This window comes from Falco rusticolus, chromosome Z (assembly GCF_015220075.1).
Source record: "Falco rusticolus isolate bFalRus1 chromosome Z, bFalRus1.pri, whole genome shotgun sequence".
Taxonomy (NCBI): Eukaryota; Metazoa; Chordata; class Aves; order Falconiformes; family Falconidae; genus Falco; species Falco rusticolus.
The window spans coordinates 54,309,214-54,337,112 of NC_051210.1; the positions used below are offsets into that span (position 1 = coordinate 54,309,214).

Below are 27,899 nucleotides of genomic sequence, written 5' to 3' on the forward strand. Positions count from 1 at the left end.
ATGAAAGGAGGAGTACGGCAAGAAGCCCGACGGCCAAGGCATGTAGTGCCGTTCTTTGCCGATGTGTACTGCCCGAGCTGTGAACCCGCCAGGGCCTGCGTACACATTGAACATGGAGAAGAGTTCCGGGAAATTTCTTGCAACAGTTTCCACATCAAAAAAAAAAAAGGGGGGGGGGGGGGCGGGGGGGGAGGAGGGGCGGGCGACACGTGCGGGCCACCGCAGGGCCGGCGCTCCCCGCCCAGCACACGTCCATCCGCGCTGCAGCTGCCCGACGCCGGTGCCGTCCCGTCGGGGCCGCGCTGCCCCCCCGGTTCAGGACGTGCGTGGCACTGGTCCCGCGCGCACGGCACCGCGTTTCTTTCGGGCTGCTGGAACGTACGGGGTGTTACTGGAAACGAGCTCGAAAGTAACAAAGGCGAGGTGTCACCGGCTACCGACACCAGCGGCCCAGGCCGCGGCCCCCGGCAGCGGTGCCGCTCCCACACAGTCGCTCCGAGCGGCCGCCTCAGGGAGCACGAGCGCCGCGCGCTCCCGCGTCACGAGGCCGCGCAGCGCGGGGGCCGCCCGCGGCACACAGCCACGCCGGTGGGAGCGGGGGGGGGCGGGGCGGGCGGCCCGGCCTCGGCCCTTTGAACTCCGTGAGCGCCGCCGCCTGCCAGCAGCCGATCGGTGCCTTTCCCGGAAGCGAGGCGGGGCGGGGCGGCGCGGCGCCCTCCGCCAGGCCGCCGGGAGCGGGGTGGGCCGGGCCGCTGGCAGAGGAGGAGGCGCGGTGGGTCTCCCGCGAGGCGGCCCGGCCTTGCTGCCCTGCGGCCTGTGCGCCGCCCCCGCCCGAGCCGAGCCCCTCCCGGGGGCGGCCGAGGCCGAGGGCAGCCTCCCGCGGTGCCGCCCCCGTTATCGGTCGGGCCGGCCTCACTTGCCTCGTCTCTTCTGCGCTGCAGGGCAGGATGGGGTTCGTCTTCTCGAAGCCCGTGAGCCACAGCCTGAAGGCGCAGCAGGAGTCGTGCTCATGAGCTCACGCCGCAGGTATGCGCGCCGGCGGTGGCCGAGGGCCGGCCGCGGTGTGCTTGCGGCCTCGCCCGCGGAGGCTCGGTTTCCTCCCAGGGCTAAAAGTGCTCCTCCATTTGCACACCCTGCCAGGCCCACTGCACTTGACTGCAGGTCGAGCACCTCATCTCTGGATCTAACAACTTCCTCGGAAGTGTGTGTTAACAAGCTGTGAAGGTGGAAGCTATCCCTATGGTAGCCAGACCCTAAAAACACAGTTTTGGAAACTTACCTTGAACTGTCATCCCCTGTAGCACAACTGGGCCATACATGTTAAGGTGAATCAGTAACAGCACGGCTACTAAAACTGGGATACTATTCTCTTGAAACCATAGAATTGTAGAGTGGTTTGGTTTGGAAGGGACCTTAAAGATCACCCCATTCCAACCCCCCAGCCATGGGCAGGGACACCTTCCACTAGCCCAGGTTGCTCAAAGCCCCATCCAGCCTGGCCTTGAGCCCTTCCAGGGATGGGGCATCCACAGCTCCTCTGGGCAACCTGTTCCACTGCCTCACCACCCCCACGGTAAACTTCCACTATACAAAAATCTTTCAGACAACTTCCTTCTTTAAGTTCAGTTAGGCAACTGCAGTTATTCGACATTGCTAGGAAGGCACTACACAGCTGTTCATTGCATTGTTGTTCTAAAAAACTCAGACTAAATAGGGCGTAGCAGATTGTTTATTCCCTCTCATAAAACAATAAAATAGCAGCAGAGAAAGAGAAGGAAAATGAATTCGACAAAGACTCAGAAAGTTGTGCTGAACGAAATTTACAGTGTAGCATTATTATAGCTTTCTGATTTGTTGTTGGGTATCCTGTGAACTGTAACTTGTTTAACTAAATGCTAGAATGCAATCTGAAGGACTTAGCTGGAGCTTGTTCCTTTAGTTTTGTGTTTAAATTGAATACAGGAAAATTTACAAAGTTTAAAGTAGTGACGGATGAACTTCCAATTTATTAAATTACCAGTAGATGGCATATTCTAGTTTTCAAAGGAGCATGCACATAGTAGGTTTTGTAGGATCAGTGTAGACTGAACTCTGGGGGTGACCCTGGGAATGTGGCTAGGAAAGAGAAAGATAGCATAAGGAAAGATATTTTAAAATACTGGATATTACATAACTGTTTAACAAAAAATCAACTTTTTGCAAGGTTTGTAAACAATTTTCTGTCTGTGCTGGGTTGTATGTTTCTCAGGTGCAACCACAGGTTTTGTGTACGAACAATGTATATTTATGTTTTTTCCTTATACAGAGGGGCTCCTCCCACCCATAAAGTTTTTGGAAATCCAGATGATTGGAAGGTTTTCAGTCTGAGAGAATGGTAATGAAATTAAAATGAAGGCTTGCTTCATGATTTGCTTCTCAGCTGTGAAAAATGAGAGTGAGCTGAGAAAACAGCTTGAATTCAGGCTAGCATTTGTAGGGTGCTGTGGGCTTTAAACGGCAGTCTTTGGCCTCTTGACCCCAGATGCTTAGCAACTCTAATTCTAGCCCAAATGCCCAGGCTAACATAAAACCCGAAATTCTTTGAGAATAGTTAGAAAAAAAGCCCTTTCAAGATTGCATGCAAAATTTTTGCAAGTTGCTCTTTAGGAGCTCTCCCTGTGCTGTATTTCTTATTTTTGACAATAGTAATAGTAACATAGTAGATTTCTTTCTAACACTACAAATGCCTGATTGTATCTGATTTGTACTGTTTGCAGACATGCTGGCCATGTTAGAAAACCTGCATCTTTTAAAAATGCATAAAGTGCACAGTTATGTCAGGTGCAAAAGATGCAATGAGGGCAAGAGGAGGACTAACTTTTGTGTCGTAAGAGGATGGAAGAAAATACCTTTTCTCTGAGCTTAGGGGGAGTGTAGGGAAGAGGGAAAGACTGCCAGTTGTCTTTTCCATATCTATATAAAACTTGTGATGTGTCTGGAGTCTACTGTTAGACAAACTACTTCCAGGCTCTTTGTGAAAGAGTATAGCCTGATTTATTTGTTTTTAGATAGAAATTGTAACTAGAAATACCTGGAGAAGTTACGTCATGCTAGGACCAGAATGAAATAGCTTGACTTAAAGCATTAGATATTGTGTTATGGTGAAATACTGGGATTTGGATGCTATCAGTTCTCCCATTGTCCTCTGAAAACCATCATATTTATTAATATAATAGAAGCTTCCACCGCAAGCAGTATCATGTATATGCTATGAGAGTTTAAAAAATACTAATTTGTTTTAGATGTCTATATATCCCAAAATAGCACGTGGGTTCAAAGCCTCTTAAAGCTTTTAATAGCTTCTGAATGTACTTTGGAGTGCCCCATGATTAGAATGTTGAGAATACAGGTTACTATTGTTACTCAAAGCCAATCAGTGTGGATCAAGAAGTCGTCAAAACTGTTTCTTCTAGAATGCCCTCCCTGCTATCAGTGATGGTGTGACACTGCTCAGAAATGAACTAGTAAGTCTTTGGGTTGCCCTGGAACAAAACACAGCAGGTGATGGTGACACAGTCAGAATCTGTGAAGACTTCAGTTCCTTATAGATGAGGAGGAATCATAAAGTTACTGTAAATTGTTTGGAACAGCATTTTTGTGCTATCAGTTTCCATGACAGAACACTACCACCACCCACCACCCCCGCTCTTTTTTTTTTAACAGAAATATTAGGTATGTGCTCTCCTCTGGATGGAGAGAAGATACAAAGCTGTTCAGTCATTGACTTACCCTCTGTGAAAAATTGTTGGTTGGGAGGAGTCCATTGCAAAACCTTGGAAGGCAAGTGAGATGACAGAAGTTGATAAAACCCCCTCCAAATACCAAGCCTTGGTGCATGCTAAAGCTTGGTCAGTCCTAGCGTTGCTCTGATCTGTGCTGGACCCCCAAGCCAGCTTGTCTACTTCAGAATAAGAGAATGTTAAAACATGTTGTAAAGTTGGGTGCATTTTATATTTTTTATACCCTTCTTGGGATAGCTGAAAAGAAGGGATTGTGGCCTTGTAAACTGTATCTTGTGGCCTTGTAAACTGTATCTTAATGCTTTTTGGAAGAATAATAAAAACTCAATTGTCAGTTTGCCTTGATGTTGAAGGACTTACCCGTTGTTTGTATTGTCTTGGTATGGCTCCAGAATGAAATACCAATCTGTATCAAGTGGGGACTGTTTATGGTAGAAGTTTGTTGAGGCTTCATTTTTATCATGAGCCTCTCCTTAAAGCGTAACTAGCAAAATTATTTCCAAACAATATATCAGACCTACAGCTCAAGCCTAGTATATGGCCTTGCTAAGTGGTTTTAGCATGGCTGCATGGGTAAGAGGAAGTTCCAGGTCTCAGAGCATTTATAGCAGGTTATTTATTTTCATGAGCTGAGTGGGTACTCTTAACACAAAAGCAGGAATTTAATGTAATTCTCCTGTTGAATGCTATGTTCTGTACTTTCTGTTCTGGTCAGACTTTTATTTCTTGCTGTTTGTTTTTTTTGAACAACTCAAATGTATACCTTGAAAAAGCTCTTTCAATAACTGTTTACTAAGAAAGCCCTTTTAAGATGTACAAGACAACCTGGAAGAAGATACACATTTTTAAACTGGCAACAAAGAATGAAGCATTATTTGTGGCCGATTGTTCATTCTGCAGTATGGATTAGCACACTTTAAAGAGAACTTTTTTTTATTTGCTCTTTCTAGACAGTGACATTCCTTGACCAACAGGTGGGTCTTTTCATAGGAAATTGGATGAATTTGTGTACTTTGAAGCTTGCTAAAGAATTTATTGTGATGAGGCAGGCATAAGTATGATTACTGCATGATATATTGTCTTCAGGTAATTAAAAAAATCTTAACCTTGAATGCTCTGTGTAGTGTTACTTAGAGTGATAAGAAGCAAAATCATGGTAGAAGGTCGTGGCACAGTACAGATAAAAATTCTAAATTTTATTTCTTACTGTTAATTAGTTTGATTCTAGGACTACACAGAGCAAAGCTTACTAAATTAACTTTGCACTACAGAAGAATATTTCTTTGCTAATGTGTAAAAGGCATTTTAAGTGCAGCTTAAAAGACTTTGACTTTAGGGTATAGATATAAAAAAGCCTAAGTTCTTCTGTGAAATTTTTGCCAAGCTTTCTCATGCATGTAGAGGAATTAAAAATGCTTTATTTTGTTTTCCAAATAAAAATGTACCATGACACACCCTCCTTACCCCCACCCCAGATTAGTTTTCAGTTTATCCCCTGCTGTTGTTTTTATAGAGGTAACATCACTTTTGTCTCTAGACATTTGGTTTTCCTGGCTTTGCCTGGGGAACTCTACACGTGGGAAACCAAGACAGTCCCCAGGTTTCCTGTATATAGCCTGTCTGTAGGTACTCAGTGAACTACATGAAAGGTAGTCAGAAGAAGAAGCTGAGATTTTGTTATATAAGGGGGGGGTGAGGGCGGGGGTGGCGGTTATTTTTCCGCTGATGACGTGAAGATCTCTTGATGTGTGTGGGAATAATACTACATAGTGAACAGTGGGATTTGGTCTCTGAAATTAAAAAAATGTAAGTTCTTATAGCATTTGAAACCCTTGGTAAATGTTTTCATTTATATCTCAATGTATAAGGTGTTTTCTTAATGAGTAATGAGAAGAAATGTTTCATTGGAACTCCACAGAGAATTGGTGGTACACCAAGTCCTTTAATAGTCCTTTAATGATTAACCTTTTTACTTTTTCATATATTAGTGTGCAACATCATTAATAATGACATCTGAATTGATGACTAGTTTACAGTTTTGTTATATCACAATTATTTTTTTTTAACATGAGATGACCGAAATGGCAAGGCAGTATCTTGACTGATGTGTTTGTGATATCTTTATGTATAACAATCATACCTAAGGTATTAAGCACTCTTTTGATGTTAACTATTGAAGTTTTCACCTAGATACCCTTGTGGGAAAACTGTGCAAAAAAGCAATTAGGAGAAAAACACTGAATTTTTCAGAGAATATAAGAGAAAAGTCTGTTGTATAGGGGACTACCTAGTGAAGTAAATGAAAGTGGGTCACCTCAAAAAGCAAGAATTGTGTAGCTGGAGTTTAAGCCATGTGGAGAAGATTAATTCCTAGCTTTGTTGAATTGCTAAATGTGATTCTGATCAGGTTTGAAATAATGATCTTACTTCTCCAATAATTTAGGTCAGAAGAAATTCTCTAAACTATTGCAGGGCATTTTTACTCTGGTTTGGAAAAAAAAATAAAGAAAAAAAGCCCCAGAAAATGAAAAACCTCTGTTTTCTCCAAATGAACCAATAAATCACATTCCTTCATTGTAAAAACTGTTCCTTGTATAGCAGCACCAGAGGAGCATTTTGCTCATGAGACTTAAGTCTCCCTAACGTCTGCTGGAAGGGTCATAAAGCAGGACATAAGCAATTGAGTACCTTTTTGGGAAATGTGAGGAATCAGTGTTTGATACAGGTAGGTACTGCATGGGCTATCCAGGGCTCATGTGCAGCTGGATTTGTTACTCACAAATAGGGAAGAACTGATTTGGGGATGTAATATCAAAGGAGTCTTGGGTTGTGGTGGTGAGATCAGGGTCCTGAGGGTGGTAATGGGGAGACCAGATTTTGTCTTCTTCAGGAAACTGGTAGGTGAGATGCCCTAAGAGGCAGGTCTGGAGGATAAAGGAGTTCAGAAAAACTGACATGTTTAAGGACAACCACCTCCTAGTGTCCCTGGCAAGATAGAGACCCCGGCCACCGTGCAGGCTGAGGGCTGACAACACTGTGGAGGTGGAGGGGCCACTGGAAAACAGCAGCCAGAGCATAAGCCAGCAGTGTGCCCTGGCAGCAGGGTCAAAAAGGCCAACAGTGAGGGCTTTGTAAGCAGTAGTGAAGCCAGTTCGTTGAGGAAAATTACTGTTGCCTTCTGTTCAGTGCTGCTTTAAATGTGTTTAAATACTGCATCCAATTTTTGCTCCCTTTCTCCTCCCCAATACAACAAAAATGCAGGTGAAAAGGAGCAAGTTTAGCAGTGGACCATCAAGAAAGATGGTCAAGGGCGGAAGCACTTTTTTAGAGGAAGCCAAGTGAGCTGGACTTACTCAAACTGGAGAGGGACACTTTTCACATCACAGTGGTGCGTTGGAGGGGAGTGAGAGCTAGTGGGTATACATTGAAACAGGATGGGGGGAGCAGTTCAGACTGAATATATGGAGAAACCTTTTCCCCCACAAGGACAACCAAGCAGTTGAGCAGAGGCCCAGTGAAGCTGTGCAACCTCCATCCTTAGAGATTTTCAACACCTGACAGGATAAAGCCCTCAGCAACCTGGTCTGATCACATCAGCTGACCCTGCGTAAGTCCTGTCCAACTTGAGTTGGATGCTCTGACCACCATGGAAGTAGGCGCAGGTAGTGGACCACTGTATTTTCTGAATCCTATGAGGTAGGATTTCCTCACATCTGCTTCTTCCCAGACTGAGAATTATTATGAGTTCCTGCTTGATGTCTGCATTCCTGTCAAGCACCACATGCACAGCAACAGTCTGTTGAAACGAGCTGTGACTTGGTCTGACTTTTAACTGATGGTTGTTAGATAGACTTCAGGTATGTGTGATACTGATACAGAAGTAACATCATAAGGAAGGGAATTCAGGATTAAAGCCTCAGTGTGCCTTGCTTGTCAGATAGCAAGAATCTTGTTGTCTGTGGGAATAATTTACTTGAAAAAGAACTGTACAATCTCCCGTAATTTTGAAAGTGTTATAATACCTATTGCTGTATTTGTAGGTAAGTTTCCCCAACACTGCTTAATATTATGTATCCAGCAGTAGCACATACATCAATCCCTCTAAATCAGCAATTCCAGTAAAAAGCTATAACCCTTATTTAAGCAAAACTTGTTACAAAAGTATTGCTTTAAGATTACAGCAGGTTGGCTCTGCTAAGCTTTCAAGGGCAGATCAGACTGTTAAGAGTGGAAGACTGGAGGACTAGAATTCTTGAAAAACGTGAAGGTAACACAGAAGAAGGCAAAAATCAGTGAACGCGCTGGAAGGAAAAGAGAGTAGTTAATGCTTAGGGTGTATCATTGTTTCTGTGGCTGACAAGATATTTATTGTTGTTTTGGGACAGCAGTTCATAGTGATCTGGAGTTTTGTTCAGTTGAGTTTTGGGTTTTTTTTTCCAGCAAGAGAATTCCTTATCAGACGAAAGGATAATCTTGTCTGTGGGATAGCATAATTGCATTCAGTAGTCAGAGATAATCCTCCAAATTAATCTTTGATGGGAGCCACATAACCTTTGAGAAAATAAACAGGCCAGGAAAATAATACACTTTTGACAAATCTTGTATTTACCCATAATAAAAGTGTTTGATTATAACCTCCTGTCTGTAATATGCATCTCTGGATAGTCTCACTTCCCTTCTCCTGCTATCCCTCTTCTCTCCCAATTTCATTATGTCAGATTGTAAAGTGCATTCTTCTCCCCAGGTAATATTGGATAGCCAGGAAACAGCCATAGAACTGCTTTCGTAGCAGTTAGTCTTTGGGGGTTTACAGACTTCCTCCCTGTGTGGTCATGGGAGAGGTTCCCTACTCCTTGGTGGAAAAAAATGCCAACAGCAAGTAATGCTCGAAAAGTAAGGGGTTGATTTTTATATTTTGACAATGCAGTGCAATTACATCTTTTCTGAAAACTTGTGTCAGCCTTTCCTTGTTTTCAAATCTTCTTCCCTCTTTTGGGGACCCCAGTGTCATACAGGTTCATTTTGAGCCATGAGTAGTCTACATTATCCTATTCTAATGAGGGCCAGTGGTGGTACTGAAGTTCCTCTGCAGTTCTGTACCTAACTGGGTACTTTTATGCTCCTTTTTTCCCTTTGGTGATGTGTTGTTTGGTTTCTTTTTTCTTTCCCTGCCTTGTTTTAACAGCTCTTTTTAAAGCTTTGGCAGTGATGCAAAATAAGGGAAATAAAAACTACAGACATTTTTTTCACCCAGTTAGTAAAAATTGTTGAGCTGAATAGCTGGGCAGTTTAGTACAAAACACGGTCAGGGAAACTCATTTTCCACTTCAATAATGTGTAGTCTTTCTTTTTAACAATGAAAAAGAATATAGCAGTTTCTTCTGTAAGTGAAATGTTTTTCTGAACACAGCACAGAAATGCCAAAAACATATTTAACTCTTGCAGATTCTGTACCTGTAGAAACAAGTTAATTAACTCAAATTGTAAATCACAAGCTTTCTGCTTCCAAAAATGACTCTTAAGTGTTCTGTGCTTTCATCTATTCTTCAGTTCTTGCCTATGGGGAAAGATGTATGCATTTTACACTGTATGTATGAGATATGCCACATGCATTCATGATTCAGCTTAAAGTGAAACTGCAGATGAGTGCTGTTTCCATGTCTGCAAATGGTCTGACTCATAAGAATATGCTTTGGAATATTATTCCATCATAACATTAATGTGTAAACATTAATTTCATTAGACTGTTATTTGATGTTCTAAAAGATGTGTGATGAAAGTATTTGGATTTGGAAAAACTATCAAAAACTCAGTGAAAGCCTGGATAGATGCAACTTAATATCATCTTTTTTCTTTCCTCTACACTGTAGCACATGGTTAGAGGCAAAACATAGCATAATTGCATTACTTTCCTGCCAGGGTTATATTGCCTTAAGAGGTGTGCATTGAGTGGCAATAAATGAAAGGAATTAAGCAAGTTTTCTTATCATATTCAACAATTTGTCCTTAAATCTTAAATGAAAATATAGAAGTACCCTGTAGCAAGCTTCTTAATAAACCATGTCTTATGCCCAAAGTATATTGGGTTTTTGTCTGACTTAAAATAATAATAGTAAAAAAAAATAAAGTCAGACCTATTATAAGTGATAGAAAAGGACTAGAACATTTCAGTTTATGTCCAGACACTCAGCAGTTTATCAATATAAATATGGCCATAATTCAATTAAATGTTTGTGTAAAATTTTAGATTGGAGGATTGGTTTAGTATTCTGATTGTTTCAATGAATTGGAAAGCACTGAAGTAATAAGAAGTGGTATAATAGGTAATAGGATAAAAGGCAGTCCAGAGCATTATATTCAAGAAGGAAAAGTGAAATAGATTAACTGACTATAAGTGATTAGACTTCAGAACCTTAAAAAAGACCTAGGTTTTATATGCTTGTGCATACTTATAAGTGTATTTTTAATATAGATATGTACTGATAAAGAAGCTGATTCAACAGCACAGATTCTTGTAAAAGCAAATGTAATTGTGGAATTATTAACCAGGGGATAAAATTACTCAATTTGCACTACTGATGACTTTGCTGGGAAAAAAATATTGATACTTCTTGTAATGAGCAGACAAGCTGTGAAAAGTTCAGAAGATGGCAGTAAAGGCGTTGGAACCCATGAGGAAAGAATGAAAAAAATCATATTTGTCTGATGCTATAAACACGTCTGGTATGAATTTTCAGTTTGTGTGTGTTGGTGGTATATTTTTTAATCCGCTCATTTTTCTCATGTGTCTGTCTAGAGATACTGAGTCTTTTTCATTGCAACAGCAAGAAAGCAAGAATTGGGATAAATATTAGGAGACTTTGACTGCTTAACTGTCATTATATAGGTATCATGGTTTAACTCCCGCCAGTAACTAAGTACCACACAGCCACTCGCCCACTCCCCCACACCCAGAGGGACGGGGAGGAGAATTGGAAAAGAATGTAAAACTCGAGGGTTGAAATAAGAACAATTTAATAGGTAAAGCAAAAGCCATGCACACAAGCAAAGTAAAACAAGGAATTCATTCACCACTTCCCACGGGCAGGCGGGTGCTCAGCCATCCCCAGGAAAGCCGGGCTCCATCACACGTAATGGTTACTCAGGAAGACAAACGCCATAATGCCAAATGGCCCCCCACCCTTCCTTTTTCTTCCCCCGTTTATATACTTAGCATGACATCATATGATATGGAACATCCCTTTGGCTAGTTCAGGTCACCTGTCCTGGCTCTGTCCCCTTCCAGTTTTCCATGTCCCTCCAGCCCTCTCGCTGGCAGAGACCAGGGAACTGAATGGTCCTTGACTTAGTATAAACATCACCCAGCAACAACCAAAACCATCCATGTCCTGCCAGTGTTGTTCTCACACCAAATCCAAAACACAGCACTGCACCAGCGACTGGGAAGAAAATTAACTCCATCCCAGCTGAAACCAGGACAATAGGTTACTAAGAAAGGCAGTGAAATCTGCCACTGGTGGTCTTGATTGGGGTAAATAAATGTCTGTTTCATCTCCCTGCTTTCAGGCTAACATTAAAGGACCTCTAAATGCCTTATCCTCTTGACTTCATCAATGCTGAAGCTCAAGTACCTGAACAGAATGCAGGTCCATTTAACTGAGGTCTGTTAATACGTAACAATTCTTCCTTCTAGATTTATTTTGTACTTAATACTGTGTCACCTTTAGCAACATCTCTTTTCCAACCTTACAATTTCTGAGCAGCTCAAACACATCAGTAAATGTGAATTTTTTTATATTTTTTTTTAAATATAGAACATACCTGCATTTCAGGACTTAACACTGATTTCTGTGTGAATGCTACCTAGCAAAGATTACAGATATTGTCATTTCAATTATACAGCTGTTTGTTATTGGTGTTTAGTTTTCCATCTCAATGTTTTTTTTGAAAATGTACACAACAATTTTATGCCCAGTAAGAAATAAGTTTGAACCTTTCAACAGGAGTTTTAAGTTTGTTTCTTATTGTGAAGTGTCTGATAAGCTAGTTATCCTCCTAGTGGTTTTTGAAGTTCTTACTTTCTAAGAAGCAAAAATTTCTATGGTAACTTATGTGATAGGATATAGTGAAAGAGACATTTGAAGCATTTTAAGCACTTGTTCAAGTGAAAAATTAAATAGCATAGATAAAGTACAAGCATAGTTAAGAAGATAGATGTTTTCTATACCAGTACATACACCTTCCTTAAGTTATTGGTTTTGTGAGATTTGAATTGAAAAATGGATTCTACTGACCTTAGGATATTGTAATACATACCACTTTGCCAAACTTCCTTTACTACTGCAGATACTGAGGATTTTGTGAGGGAGAGATGAGGAAAAACTGACTTATTTGTCAGGCAGCTTGATGATCTTCTCACCCCAGTTTTAAACTGGGAAAGAATTTGTATTTGAGGTGAAGATTTTATATGCATAATTTTTATTTCAGTTAAATTAAAAATTTAAGAATGTTAAGAATGTAAAGATGCTATTACAAGATAGGTCAGTAGGATTTTTATGAGAAAGTAGATACTGGGCCACATTTGGTTTTAGTAATTTGACTTAAATACTAACACAAAATGTTAATGAAAACCGAAGAAGAAAACAAAATTTCTGAAAAGGGAAAATATTAATGTCTGTTTGATATGTAGTAGACTAAGAGTACTCCATCTGAGGCAGGTGAGATGAATTGACATAATAAGCCTATCATTTTGTTTTTGGTAAGGATGTCTATCTTTTACACATTCCTGCCTTATCCCAGGATTCTTTTTGAGTAACGAGCTCAAAGCTTTTAGCAGGAATGGCAAAGAGAGTGTAAGAAAATCTGAGTCAGGGCAGGGGGAGATACTATCTATTTTATTTGAAGATTAAGTATATTTGCAAATAGTGTTGTGGGATCCTATTGGGTTTTTTTTCTTAAAAAGTTCAATTAACTCATTACTCATTCTACATACTATTGATGATTTATCAGTTGATCATAAAATGAGGTGACTGCTGAAAGGCATATGTATGCTATGTTTTGACTCTTGGCAGGAAGAAGAATCACTAATGTTAAAATGTCAGGATGTTTCTGAGCAATAAAAAAACTTATTTTCATGCTTTATCACTTTCATTGATAAAAAAAAAAAGACACATGGTTCCATGGGCTGCTTTCTATAGAATCCTTCCTGTGGATAATAAAACTTTGCGTGGTGACATTCTTCCCATCTACAGATTTGCCAACTTATCATTGTTAGTAAAAGATCAGCCACATCCATGATGATTCTGAAAAATGTGATTTTTCCTAATGCCTTAGACACTGAGCAATTTTGTGCAGGGTTTTGTAAGTCCCTAACCTTTTCCTCTCTAAAGTTTTCACTGATAATTAGTCAAAAGGATTTTTTAAAGTTCTATTACAATGGAAACAGTTGTTCCCTTTCTTCCATGTGAAGCAAAATATAAGCAAGCTTCCCCTTTCCTGACTACTACCACCCTTTTCCCCTTGGGGTGGGAAGTAGTTAGATTTGTTTCTATTGACAAGGTACTAGTAGCGCTTATAGCATCTCTAATGCATTTGTCTTGAAGCATTAGAAAAATTATTTAGCCCCTTAGGTGATCTGGGCTTAATTCAGGAAATAAATGCTCTCTGGTAACAATCCTATATCCTTATTAGTTTGTGTGCATCAAATGGAACAGAACAAGATGAATGATATCTGTACTGAGGAAGATTAGAACAATCTATCTTAGAGGAAGAAAGCAGTTTGGTTGGTATTAGCTGAGAGATTGTATACTCTGCCTGATCACTGTAAAGAAAGAAATCCAGTGGTTTACAGAGTAGATTTTAATAACTATTTCTAACATGCAAGCAATACCATCAAAAGATGCAAAACAGACTGATTGCTCCACTGATAATGACAAAAATGTTAATTAAATCTGTTCAATGGAATTGGTTCTGCCAGTGTTTTTGCTTGGGAATATCTGTGACTAGTACATATCATTGTGAATGCAGCTTGCTTAAGTAAAATTTTTATCTTGCTTGGAGGTGCACCTGCAGCTAACCCTTACACATGTAGACTTAGTTGTAGGGGGGATTTAACTGACTTCCAAGAATAAATGCCTTCTGAAGCTGCCTCCTTTAATGCTAGGAATTTTCCACAGTTCCTTCCTCCTTAGTAGAGCAAACATACCATTTTATTCTTCTGCTGTTAAGTCCACTGAAGTTGAATCTGGTAATGTATTTGTTTTTCTATAAAATACTATTTCTTGAATGCTAAGTTAAAAAAAAAGAAATAAAAAGAAAAAGAGGGGGCAATGGAGAAGCCCTATATTGAGCAGAACTCATAAGAGCCCAGGAGGTACAATGGGTAAGAAAGAGATTTTACACCTATTTCAATTCCATAACAAAAATGGTATAGAGAGTGCCACAGTAGTTTTGCAAGTCAGAATCTGAAATGGATAGGAACAAACATCATATTTGCATAATTTATTGGTATTATAACACCCTTTTATACCACTATCATTTTACAGCCATTTCTTCTGGTTTTCATTTTTGATTCCATGCTCTGAGTCTCTATTTCTTTTTTTTTTAAAAAAAAAAAAAACAACACAACAGGTTGAGGCACACAAGGAGTGTACCTAGAGGCATTATTGGGGAATGGAAATAACAAATTGAATAGTTCTTACTTATTGAGTTATAAGTCACATTTTGTTAACTCCATGTCTTACACTGCCTGATCTACTTTACCATTCCTACAGCATGGCTAAGTTTTTACATAACTGGCTATCCAAATTTGTCTTTTTAGAACTTGTATAAAACTCCTGAGAATTCTAAATACTCATAATACTACCTTACAACTTTGCTCACTCTGTAGATAAGATTATTAAATGCAGGTGGAAGACACCCTTCCTCACTCTGCTGCATGTTTGTTGCTTAAAGGCCACACGTCAGAAGCATGGAATTGCTAGGTTACTGCCAAGAAATCTTACTTTCATACTACAGTCTGTTGGATTGAGCCTCTCCTTTGCAAGCTTAAAACATCAAATGGATTTAGGTGCTTTTGATGTTATTTTCTTTTTATATGGCACGTAATTCCAGTAATTCATTGACAACAACAGGAATATAAAGGAGTTTTTTTCAGTGCAGCTCACATTCTGGCTGGTGGCTAATATTGTGAGACCCCTTTCTTTTTATGATAGCTCTTAGCTTGTGAATGTTTTGTAAGGTGTCTTTGCACTTGAAGCTTTAAAATTTGAGATTTCTTTGTACAGAGTGTAGTTTCTTGCAATGCTAATAATTTTAATTGCTGTGTGTACTTGATGTGAAGAATATTTGCAAACAAGTTTTGAAGCAGCAGGATAAAACATTTGAGTCTGATTTGTTTTGTTTGATCTAGAGGCCCATTTCCTGACACTTCTGTGTGCATGCTGGTCGTAGAAACAAGCAGACACTGCATAATTATTACATGTTAATGTCTCTGTATTGCACTCTGGTGGCTTACGGTGGAGGTGTAAACATAGGTATCACTATTCTGTTTTCCATTTATTTTTGCTAAACACCCATTTGTAGCAGCTTCTGGTTTTGTACATTTATGAGGAATGACAAGTTACATAAGCCTTTAATCTTTTGTTTGCTTATGAAATGCCAGTTGCATTGCTCCTGCAAGGGATTTGTGCTATTACTTAGGTATACTACCTGCACACCAGCTTTCATATGTGTTTTGTAAGTGATTTGCAGATTTTTGTAGGTGAAACTGTCATATTTTTGAAAAATTAAGTCTTATTTTCATTGCACCTCTGAGTACTCAAAAGTCACTAGTTATTCAAAGAATGCTTTCAGCATCTATGATCATTGAAAAACTGTAAGTGAAAATGACCTTCTATTATAGCCACAGTAGCCACGGCCTGTAACAGATGTGCAAGAGATTAGCCTGCGACAAAACTGAAGGTTCTTTTAACATGAGTGTAAGGATATTCCAACAGTTTCTTCATGTTTCTCTTTTCTTAGATTTTGATTGTGAGTTTCAGAACTTAAGTAGAGATGGTGTATATTTACCTGGCTGATAATTCCTTCTAAGGTAGATTAGTTCCTTTTCTTGCCTGCATATCAGTTTACCAGGCTGTCAGCATGATTATGTTGTAATGATGGTGACATGAAATACAGTTCCCTAAACAGATTTGCTGCTATGACCACTCTCGGGCCAAGTGTTGCCCTTGTCCACGCTTTTAGAGGTGCAGGGGAAAATAGCGTGTCTGCCAGGAGAGCCATTAAATGTATCAGGTTGCAAATAGAGGCTTTATCCAAGGGTGGTTGCTATGTCTTCCTCTCTCCAGATACAACTTAACCTGCAGGAAATACATCAAAGAAATTGTATTTTATACACAAGGGACAGCATTTTGCATAGGCTTTGCCTTCCATTTCTTTTGAGCCTTTGTAGACCACCTTGCATCCCATTTGTTTTGCTTTGTGCATCCCCTTAATACAAAACAGAAGTACCATCTGTTCCTTCTTTCATACAGCATCTGAACATGAAACAGAAAGGTGGACAGAAAGAGAGGAAACAAGCTAAGAATCTAAAGTATCTGAAATTCCCAACCTATCTACCAGTGCTGATGTGGCTTGTAATCAAGAGGGGACTGTTTATTTTTTTGCAAGTTGTTGGAGTTGAATAAACTATTTCAGATGAGAATTTTCTCCCACTGGATTTTAATCAATGAAATGATAGTATAAATGCCCTTTTCTGTGGTTTGACATCATTGTGACAGCCTGAAGAATAATCAATAGAAATGATAAGGATGGTTACCACTGACTAGTTTATTAGCATTATCAGTTTCACGGTAACTGACCTTTTCCCTCTCCGCCTCACTTATCTTCATCTGTCATGTTTCATTTTGTCAGATTGATTTCCTTTTACTGTAACAGTTGGTATGTGGCAGACTTCAAATGCTAATCAGCCCTTACAGTTTCTCACACTGTCCAGAAACTACTAGCTGTATTTAAAGAAAAATGGGACAGTTATTTCTAATTGGATCCCCCTAACAGTGTTACAATATATAAAATGTTACTTGCTACTAATACCGGGTTTACTTTGAAATACTAAACTTAAGTGTTAAAATTACATCATTGATATTTATTACCAGTAAGGAAGTTGTGCTACTGTCATTTAAGAAAGTATGTTCACTATGGAATTAAACACACAGAAATGTATATAGTTTGGGGTTTTTTTAGATTATGATGTATGTGTCTGTAAAACATGGTCTGATTGTTGTAGGATGTGATTTCTTGACAGTAATGAAAAAGCATGCTTGGATGTGTACTAATGCATCCACATCACGGCTTCAGCTCTTTTGTGCCTGATGCAGCAACCTGGCTGGGAAAACTACAGCATCTCCCTTCCTCCCATGGTGAACTTGCTCCTGAGGTTCTTTACCTATAGTTTTAATGCAAGCATAATCATGTAAATAGTCCCTATTGAAGTTTTGTGGCTATATAGGTGGGAGGCTTATGTATTTAAAATTAATAAAATTTATTCCCTAAGATGTGGCACTTAGAACTGTTGTTCACCTGATGTGTATGATGTGCACCTGTGGCTTGTTTCCTCAATAATCAAGTTCTCCCATCAGTGAGATTATTTTAAATAAACTACAGCACACTTCTACTAAGTTACTAAGTTTGAATTATACAATTTTTTTTATAAATCTTATCCTATATAAAGTTCTATGTATGAAGTTATGGTTTGCAGTAAAATTAATACCTGCTGTTCTTATTTCTTGCTTCTGATCTGCCTTAATGGGAAAGGAAGTAATTTTAAATGGCATTGCAAAGCAAGTCCTAAGGGAGTACACATGGCCTTTGTCATAAAATCTGCATGTTAATAGATCAAAAGTCTTCTCCACCCTTTCACTAGCCCAGTGTGGCTGGCATTTTCAATAGAACACATGTGGAGGAAAATAAGACACAATTACTAAGAAATTAACAGCTGAAAATGGGATATTGATTTGAACTGCAGTCAAACATGATTTGGTTTTCTATCTTTCATCTAATTTGGAATCATCTTTTGTGGTGGACTCCTGAGTCTTTCCCTACATAGATCTGCTTTCAAATCCCGACTTGCTTAAGGTTAACATAATCTTAATGTAATAATTCTACCTTATGATCTACCAATAGTTTTTGCTAGTGTAAAGTCAGCGGATTAGGGTATCCTGGTCATTCAAAACTGTCGGAGCTCAAGATGTGTGATTCAGTTTGGCATGTTAAATGGGTAAGCATAAGGATATTGTCCTTGAATTTTTTGAAAATTTGAAAGACTGAGGCACATAGGACGTGCTTGAGTGCCCATGTAGGTGCTTAATTTTGCAAGTTAGAGCATTCATTTAAATGAATTCATTTAAATGCATTTAATCTTTTAGTGTCAAATTTTGCTCATAAACCCATTTAGCTGATCAGATGTCGGGTCTGAACATGTTAAAGCAGTCTTTGATGACACAGGGTAGGTAGGTGCCCTGCCTTATGTCTGCTGTGTCAGTCTGCCAGAGGGGTGTTTCCTGCTGTCCTGAACACGTATTTGCTGGAGCCCACACTTGGAAAGTGATGGCAGCATTGACCCGTGTCACTCAGCAGCATGCTGTTGCCACTCTGCAAAGGGCTCAGGGATTCTCCAAACTTGTTTTGTTTGGGCTTTTTTTCTACAATTATTTCAGTAAGTTTGTCTAATGAAACCGTAACTTCTGGGACAACTTTGGCCATAATTGTTGCTCAGTTTTCCCTTTTCCTTTCCTTGAAGAAAGTTTGAAATCCAGTGAAGTCAGTGTGGAATTGCCCTGGAACACCTTGACTAAGTCTCTGTTATGCAAATTTCTGTTGTAGTCCTACAGCTACCACTATAGTCTTTTGTTTTGGCAAGATGAAACTATGACAAGTGACAAAATTGATCTTGGCAATGGAAAGCATGAATGAAGATTTTTTTCAGAATGAAGGAGGACAGAAGAAAGGGCAGGTTTCTGGTGAGGTATTCCTAGGTTTGGCATGAGATTGCATAGGTGCAGAGAGATTTTGGAGCACATTTAGTGATGTTTGTGTGTTGTTATTAGATTTTATCTGTATGACTTATGACTAAATAAAAATCAAACCTCTACAGCAGTACTGTAGATTACATAGCATCCCTGAAAATATCTCAGTGTTTTCTTGATGCTACATTGTAAGTTTATGGACAAAATAGAGATATTGTATAGTAAACTGTTGTAACATCATACAACTTCAGTAATGGCAAGAATTAAATTATTAATTTAGCTAAATGTCACTAGGTCTACTTTTTACTGCCTTCTGTGCATCAAGATTCCCCTCAAACCTTTTCTTCTTGGCTGTGCCACATTTCCCCATGTACCTAAAGTGCTCATCTCTTAAGATTCATCAGTCTAAAGCTTCCCTCCAACACATTTTTTTAAAAGAATTTAATTTAAATACGGTATTGGGTTTCACCTAGGTAAAATTTGACATCCACATTCAAGAATTTTGCTCAAAGGAAAGAAATTATAAGCATTTTCTATGTGTTCCCCGCCCTCCCTTATTTTTGGATGGGTGACCATGTAGAAAGTTGAGAGTTGGTTTGGTTTTTTTTAAGTGTGTGTGTGTGTGTGTGTGAAATCCTTCTCTATAGAAAAGAATATAAAAATTGATTTATGTAATCTGGCTGCTGTTTATAATATTAAAAAAATTTAGTTTTCATTTATACTAAGTTATTTATATAATAGATACATGTGAAAATATCCTTGGGCTTCTGGAATTTGATATGATAGGCTCCTACAGAAAGGTGTTTGTCCTTAGCATCTGTGACTTAGTAATGTCTTTTGTCTTTCAGTACATCTTGTGTGAGGGGGGTTTGTTGAGGGTTTTTTTTTTTGGTTTAAAAAAAAAATGTTAGGATCCTGAAGTTTACTTTTGTAGATACAGACTTACAGCTTTCTTTTTATTCTATGCTTACTTCTTTCTATGGTCTGTATATTAAACTTTTCTGCAGCATTAAGTTTCCTTTTAGCATGACCTATATTTCATCAGCATATCCTTGTCCCACTTCCTCCCCACGTACTCTTCAAATTGAAGCTCATTTAGAGTAATATTGTGCATCTTGGAAGCGTAGGCTCTGTGCTGACAGGCAGACAAAGGATCCCTTAATACTTTTCACACGTGTTGAAACTACACACATAATCAAATCGAAGAGGAAAATAGAGGTCATTAAATTGATATTACATGTCATTATTTTATCTCGTCACGTCAACCCCTCGGCAGTTTACCAGGCTGGATACTGGGGACCACAGTACTAATCAACGGGCAGTGTGCTTGTTTACTGCAGAATTTCCAAGTATCTCATAGGTGACAAAATATATTCTAATTATTTTGATATTTTATTAAGTGGTTTGATAGCCATCATATAATTACCACTTCTGAAAAAAGTTATCTGAAACTTATAGATATCAGGAAGGTAGAGCCTGTTGGTATTTTTTGTAAGAACAACAATTACAGTATAAATCTTGAGGAAAGAGAAACAGATGAACAGTATTGTGAGACTGCAGTGAATGTTGTTTTTCCTACTGTGTACAATTATATGTAATTAGATCTGTCCTTTTTTTATTATGCTGTCTAAAAAATTAATTCTGTCTATCTAGTAGGTACTGAATACGCTTGTAAATAAGATAGCAAGATCAACAGAGTCTGAAAAAATAATTAGTAACAATTTAACAGAAATTGTTCTGTTCCGGCTAAGTCAACAGTAATGGAGATGAATAAAGGGTGGGAACCTTAAGTAATTACAAATCCTTTAAATTATTTTTGAATTTAAAAGGAGGAGAAAAGAACAGATTTAATTACTTTTATAGATGCATGAGAAGAGAACTTTCTGAATTTGCGCTTTGTTCTTTCTTTTCTAGAATACATTCTTTAGGCAGCTAGTATTCCATTTCCTGTACCTTGTTGGATGTTTTATGCAACCTGGTTAGCTAGGTTAGATATACCAACTCAGGTACTCTGCTTTTTTCCCCAAAAAAATTAGTTACAAACATTAATGCGAAGAAGCCGACTTCTTATTGTGTTAAGTAATTTCTGTATTCTGGTTTGAGAATGCTTATTTTTGGCAAAGTTCTTAAATTTTGCATCCCTCTAAGGACAATTGTTTTTTGGTGTTCTGTACAGTAGAGGGGAACTTTTAAGAAATACTAGATTTACCTTTATTTAATGGAAATGTACCAGTATGTTTAGATGGGGCACATAATTAAAAAAAAATAAAAATATATATATCTAATAGTCTGCCTTTTTATTCTTTATTCTTATTTGACATAGAAAGCCCTAATTTGATGTGTGAATATACTGTCTAGATTGTAGTTTCTGCATGATTTTTTTAACTGTAGTTACAGTATTCTCTTATGGACTTTTGATATGTATTCCAGTATCTTTAAAAGATCTTATACCTTCGCAACATCTTTTTTCTGTATTTGCAAACGATGGTGTTTCAAAGGAGTTATTAACTTTATGATGCATTATGAAAAAGAGAAATCCTCAAAGGGCAAAGAGTATCAGGATTGACCCTAAAGATAATATCAGCTAAGTTAAAAACAAGCAGAATAAATTGGCAAGCAGATAGGTGGTACTCTTTGGATCACCATGGAAATACAAAGGTCAGAGAACCTTAACCTAGGGAGTACTGCTGAGACTTGGGGAGCTCTCAAAACCCAATACTGGTATTTTGGTTTTCTTGACCTTGAGAAACAGCATTAGACAGATTCTGCATTAAAGCATTTGCTAATTTGACCTGAATGCTTTCTTGGTATAAACTATTCTGAGATATTAGTACTGAATTTCATTCTCAATTGAAAGCTATGAATGACTGAAGTAGAAGGAAAAAAAACCCAAAACCAAAACCAAACCCTTCTCAATTAGAGTTTTGGATTTATAGACCAAGAGAGATTGACTCAGTCTTTAAAACAAATGGATTACTTGATTTTGTTTAACCTCCCTCCCTTTTTTTAGCTGGAAAGGCAACTGCTGATGCAGAACCAGGTGAGAGAGAGACAAACAGCCATGCAGATTGCTTGGACACAGGAATTTCTCAAATATTTTGGGATGGTTTTTGCTTGCTTTTGTGGGTTTAACAGGTGGGTAAGAAGTTTATTTCATAACAGAAAATATAAATATATTACACTTATATTTCTATATTGTTGGATCTTCCTTTTGCATATAATTATAACAGGGAGTTATTTTTATCCAGTATCTCCTTAGAGGTTGATCGAATGACAAAGTGACTCTGATTTCTGTCTGCCTTTGGATGTGTTATTGTTATGTCTGTACTGCAGACTTATATAAAAGCAGAGACATGTGAGCTGACAGTAAAATGATACAGCTGAGGTACCAAAAGTTCAGTGCAAAATAAAAGTTGTGTGTGGAACAGGAGGGATTGTTTAAAAGCTGTGCTATTTTCTTCTCCATATTGTGATTTAATGAACTGTTAATGAGTAACAAATTCCCTATTATCTGGGGGTTTTTATATGTCAGTGAACAAGTGGACATATTCTAAAATCTGAGTAAAGAAACTCACCCAAGGGGAATAAAAATCTGGCTAATAAAGCTGTGTCGCATGGGGAAGAACTTGCCTTACAGGACTTTTGTTTGGTAACATACTTTTCTTGTGCTATAACATGATTAGAGGGAATTTAGAAAATATTTGTAGTTTTGTGTACATAGTACAGATGAAATACACCATACGCATTACGCATTCTCTGTGGACTCTGATGCATTTGGAACTGAGCATAATTTCTTGATTGCTACATGTTGCATGTGGCTGGATGGATATATGCATATGTATATGCATGCTACATGACTTAGATACTCCCATTTTTGTTCGGTATGTTCAAAACTCACTTGAAATATTTTTTATAATACCGGTGGGTTGACAGTTGAACATGAAGGCAACCAGAAGATGAATGCTTCTGAGGAAATTAAGACTTGTTCTTTGATTAGAGATTGTAGAAGGATGCACAAGTCCTAGACAGTCAAGGTCAATCTAAACTAACAGCTAAACTAACAGTGCCGATGTACTGAATGTCCTAAATAATCTTATTTTTTCCTTCTTCTTTTTTTTTTTTTTAAAAAAAAAAAAACCTGAACAAACAAACCCAGAGCAATAAAAAAGAAGAACCCAGGAGTTTTACTGCCCATAGTTCCCTTGAGCTTTGTATTTGCCTATCAGTATGATATGGGCTGCGGGACACTATTGCAAAGGATAAAAGGTATGTGTATATATGTCTGTCGGGTTCACTGTAGAACCAGACCTTAATGTATCCTAATGTTTCAGATAACCTCTTATATTTTTAGAATGTCTGAGAGAATACTTGCAATAGATTTTCTCAATTTTTTTGGTAAAAAATCTTACTCTTTCTTTTCTTCTCTGTTACCATCAGATACTTTCTCAGGCAAGAGTACTCTACTTCTGCAGCCTTTCCCTCCAGCTAAGACTGTGAGTTAACTTCTCCCCTCTTTCAGAAAATTTGAACTCTCAGGCTATAAATACAGCTGAAGTAAGTATTGCATATTTGGGAGAAATGGCAAATCTAGTGATTTCCATCCATATTCCTCCCTGATGCTGCTGTTTTGGCAAGGGGTAGGGATGATAAGAGCAGATAAAGGGATACAGACAGGAATCATGCCCTTATACCTTCATGACCAAACACAGTTATCAGCTGATCATCTTGCCCCAGTGCCCTGCTAAGATGGATAAAAGGAAGGTGAGGCCCAGAGAAAGGGCGGTCTTGCCTCATAGTTGCCAGTGGCAGATCTAATTAAGTGATGGGTGTTGAGGATTATGGAGGTGCATTTATGTCAGTTCTGATTCCTAGTGAAGGAGAGATGCTAAGAGAGTGTTCACTGTAAGTGGAGACAGCATTGGAACATGGCTTGTCACCGTCACAAATCATCTTAGCTAACTACCTTGATTTTTCTCTCTGCTACTGACACACATACTGAAACAAAATAAAGATTTGTTTCAGCTGTTGGTCTTAGCTACCAGATCTAAGAGCTAGGTTTCCTAATGCTGTGTACTTCATTGAAAAAATAATGATAGATTAATTAGAAAAGCAGGTATTTCCAGCTGCATACATGTGCAGATATATTTAGGTGGTGCAGCAATGTATATCTGCAAACATTTCCTCTACCCCACTAAATAAATTTCTCTGGATTTTAATATGAAGAGGCAGCTAAACCCAGAGAGAAAACTAGGTGGCTCTTATAAATCAGACTGTTGAAAAGGAGATTAATACAATGCAGAAGAAATGCTTGGAATCTAGGATTTATTAGGGTTTGGGGTTTTTTCTTTAAATTAGGTAATTTTCATTCCAGAATTCTGAAAGAGTGAGCGTATCATAATGCAAACCCCATGGCAAGAGTATGTAATGTCTTTACTGAGAACCATGTGGTCTTGCATAGGTTGAAGAGGAGCAATGTGGTATCCCATTGCTTTCCAAATAGGAAAAGTCATTGTCATAACTTTAGATCCACTAGGGCAGCTTCAGCCATGTGCAAGGCTTGTGGAAAGGTTTTGGAGGAAAGAAGATGTGGAGCCAAATGCACAGTAAGGCAAAATGAAATATGCCAAACTAGCTCTGTCTTTTCCAGGAAAATATTTTTTTTTTCCAAAAGAAATGTGGTAGATATATTGTAAACTCATGAAAGTATATAGTGTGGTATCACATGAAGATTAAGTTAGCATGAAAAATGTGGAAATTAGTAGACGGGTAAGCACTGGCATAAAGAGAAGATGTCAAAGGTCTGTGTTTAAAGAAGAAGGCAAGGTTTTAGCAGAGTTGTTAGCAATATTCCTCAAGATTTGGTCTGGATCTGCCTTCGTTTTGTATTTGAAATGGAGTGAGTTATATTAATCAAATCTGTGGATGACAAACATGACTGGTGTCATCAACAGAGAAGAAATAAACTGTAGTACAAGAAGAACTGATGACCTGAAGAACTGAGATAATAAAATAGGATTCAATTTGTTAACGTCAGCGAGAAGCTAGAGACGGATAGGGATTTCTGTCACCGGAGCTCACCAGTTGGAAATGATAGAAAAAGGAGAAAACCTGACAATGTATTAGGTGATCACAGAATGAGTATAATCCAATAGTGTGATGAATTTGTGAGAGTCAAACGAAGTCTGGAAAAATCCAGTGAGGTTTCCTAGTATCATAGCATGGTTGAGGTTGTCTGCTCAAGCAGGATCACCTAGAGCCAGTTGCTCAGGAGAATGTCCAGATGACTTTTTAGTATCTCCAGGGATGGATATTCCCCAACCTAAGTAGAAATAGAGAGTACAGAGAGGAAGATACTGATGCAGGAAAACAGTAATATGTTCCTTGGAAATGTATACATAATTTGGATCACTTCTGTGTAAGGAATCTAGGAGAGTTAAATTATTGGGGAATGCCAAGGTGCTTTGCAAAAGAAAACAAAGTGATTAGTTAGTTCAACCTTGTAAAAAGACATGAGAGATTTGGGTCTACAGACCCTACTTACAGCATAGGATAAAGAAAAGGATGTCAAACTAATTACTAATACCAGGACTAGAATAAAAGCAAGTGGACTAGCCTGAATAAATCTGGGCTGAAAATCAGAAGAAGGTTCATAACGAATGTGGAAATCATGTTCCAGGGTTCATTTTTATTTTAAGATTAAGTAGTTGAAGAGGAGGTTTTCTGACACAACAGACCTGCAGCCACAACGCATGTTCTTATTATGCAGCTGATCCCTGTGTCTGCTCTCATACTGCTTTCTCAGCCACTTCTCTGCTTGCCCATGTATTCTGTTGGTGCATACCATGCTTCATCTCTGTGGTATAATAATGAATGTATACACCATTTCCTTGATTGTACCCTCTTTAACTGATCTCTTTCCTCTACGGTATGCCTACCTTCAGCCTCACAGCCAATTCCCTCTCATAAACTAATCTGAAATTATTTCTGTGCTGCATAATCCTCCTTGTATCTGAACAACCTTGATCAAATAGCCCTTCATCTGCTGTTCTTCACTCTTTGGAATCAGTTTATACCCCTGGAAGGTTTCTCTATTTCTTTTTCATCAATAATTTTGTCTCTGGTCTTGCTTACAGTTAAGTTCTTCTCTTTTCTTTAGCCTGTTGTCCAAATGTTTTCTCATGACTTGCTTATTCTCCCACACAGAATCAGAGGGTTTTTTCCCTGCTTTATAGTTTGGGCTAATTAAAGCAAAAACTGAGGACATGGGGAGAAATGCCTGTTTTGTGTTCTGCTTGTGCTGTTGAAAAACTGTAAGTGTTCCAGGGCCATGTATCAGAGCTGAATATTTTGGGTATGGCAGGGTTACAGAACAGCCCTTAAGTGCACTATCTTTTCTGAATGGCTGAGGACACTAAGAATCAGTCGTGCACCTGCTGTCTGTGTTCTTGGCCTTGCTTTTCTGCTTTTCCTCCTAGTCCAGGTACACATTGCTGGTGTTTTTCAGACAATTGATTAGAGGAGGGGAGGGATTATATAGCCAGCCTCCAACTGCACAGAACTTATCCGCTAAGCAATGAAACTCTGAGTACCATTTTGAAGATTTAAATAGTTCAGTCCTTGTATCCTGAGGCATGTGAGAGAAGGATGGTGACTGGGCAGTCTGCTCTAGTGCATGTGAGTGACAGGCATAGAGATTTGACTGTTTCTTTCTGTCACCTAAGATCTCTTGCTACTCCATAATCAGATGCTGTATGCAAATGACTGACGTTGTGTTATTACCAGTTACCAGGAGTGGTAACCAGTGTCGTCCTCTTGGGTATTACTGACATGTAGAGACCCCAAGCTTTCTAATACTACCAAAATTGCATTTGGAGATGTAATACTACCCAAATTGCAGTTGGATATTTCAGCATTCAGACCTGTTTTAAAGAATGACCACAGTCATGATTGCATTACAATATTCAGTCAGGTTTACTGCACATAAATAGCTTCAAATCACTGCTGTAATAATAATCAAGCTAGGAGCTAAGGCATAGGTAAACAAGATTGTTGACTTTGTACCAAATGGCATCAGCCAAAACAAAAGCATTCTTTGCCTAATCTTCATCCTTTCTTATATCACAATCAGACCACTATACTTATGTATGAGGTTCAATCTGTATCTTTGTTTTTTGGATTCTCTGTCCTAGTTGTTTTCATTCCAGCCTTACCCAGAGCATTCTGCACCCTACAACTTTTCTCTGTTGTGCTGTTAAGACTGCATGTTTAGGTAACTGTCTTAACAAATCTTTTTGTGAGCAGTATGCTTTGACCAAGCATACTTGACTTCTTCAAGTCCTGTGCTACCCACTTTCTGCCTGTAGCCTTATGTCTTTTAGCCTAGGCCTGAGACAAGAAGTATTGTGCCCAAATATCGCATGTCTATGATACATACAAGTATATATAGGGAATGTACTTGTTAAAGCTTATGTATGCTTTCATGCATATGTCTGATCCACCGTCTTCTTAAGGCTCTTAATTGGCCAAATACAGTATGGGGTTGGTACAAAGTACATGGTGATGCTAAGTCCTTGCTGTATCCCATGCCTCCATTCCAAAGGACATGTATAATAAACTTCTGAATGAAACAGTAACTATAACTCAGTGTGGTTTTTAGGTGAGAGGGGCTAACAAACAGGAACAACATCAGCACAATTGATTGTTTTGGCTGAAACTCTTTCAAAGAAATGCACATACTCATTTCAGATCAAACACTTCCATGTTATCCCACCAGTCCAAAATTCCTTAAAAGAACTTTAGTGCTACATTGGCATCAGTTCATTTGTAAAATAACATAGTTGTGACCTGGTATTTTGTTGTTCTGGCACAAACAAGAATAGCTAAATCAGTTTCTCAGTATTTTTTTTTAACTTCCTTTTCTTTCTCACAGATACTGTGTAAGGAAATTTATTTCATTTTTTTTTTAAGGTGAAGCAGAGAACATACTGGACACACAGAGCACTTTGCTAGAATTGCTGAAGGGATCACTCACATATGAAGTTCTGGAGAAAATCAGTAACTCTCAGAGCAAGTTCTTCATAGAAAAATAGAAATATGG

The 27,899-nt window shown here is 38.7% G+C and overlaps 1 protein-coding gene across 1 annotated transcript; it reads left to right on the forward strand.

The window, feature by feature from the left end:
* PLGRKT (plasminogen receptor with a C-terminal lysine) lies at positions 1-27,891 on the forward strand. Its single transcript, XM_037372635.1, is given in 5 exon segments — positions 1-99; positions 21,813-21,913; positions 21,915-21,941; positions 22,959-23,068; positions 27,770-27,891. Coding segments are annotated over 5 exon segments (459 nt in total).
* The last annotated feature ends 8 nt before the right edge of the window (positions 27,892-27,899 follow it).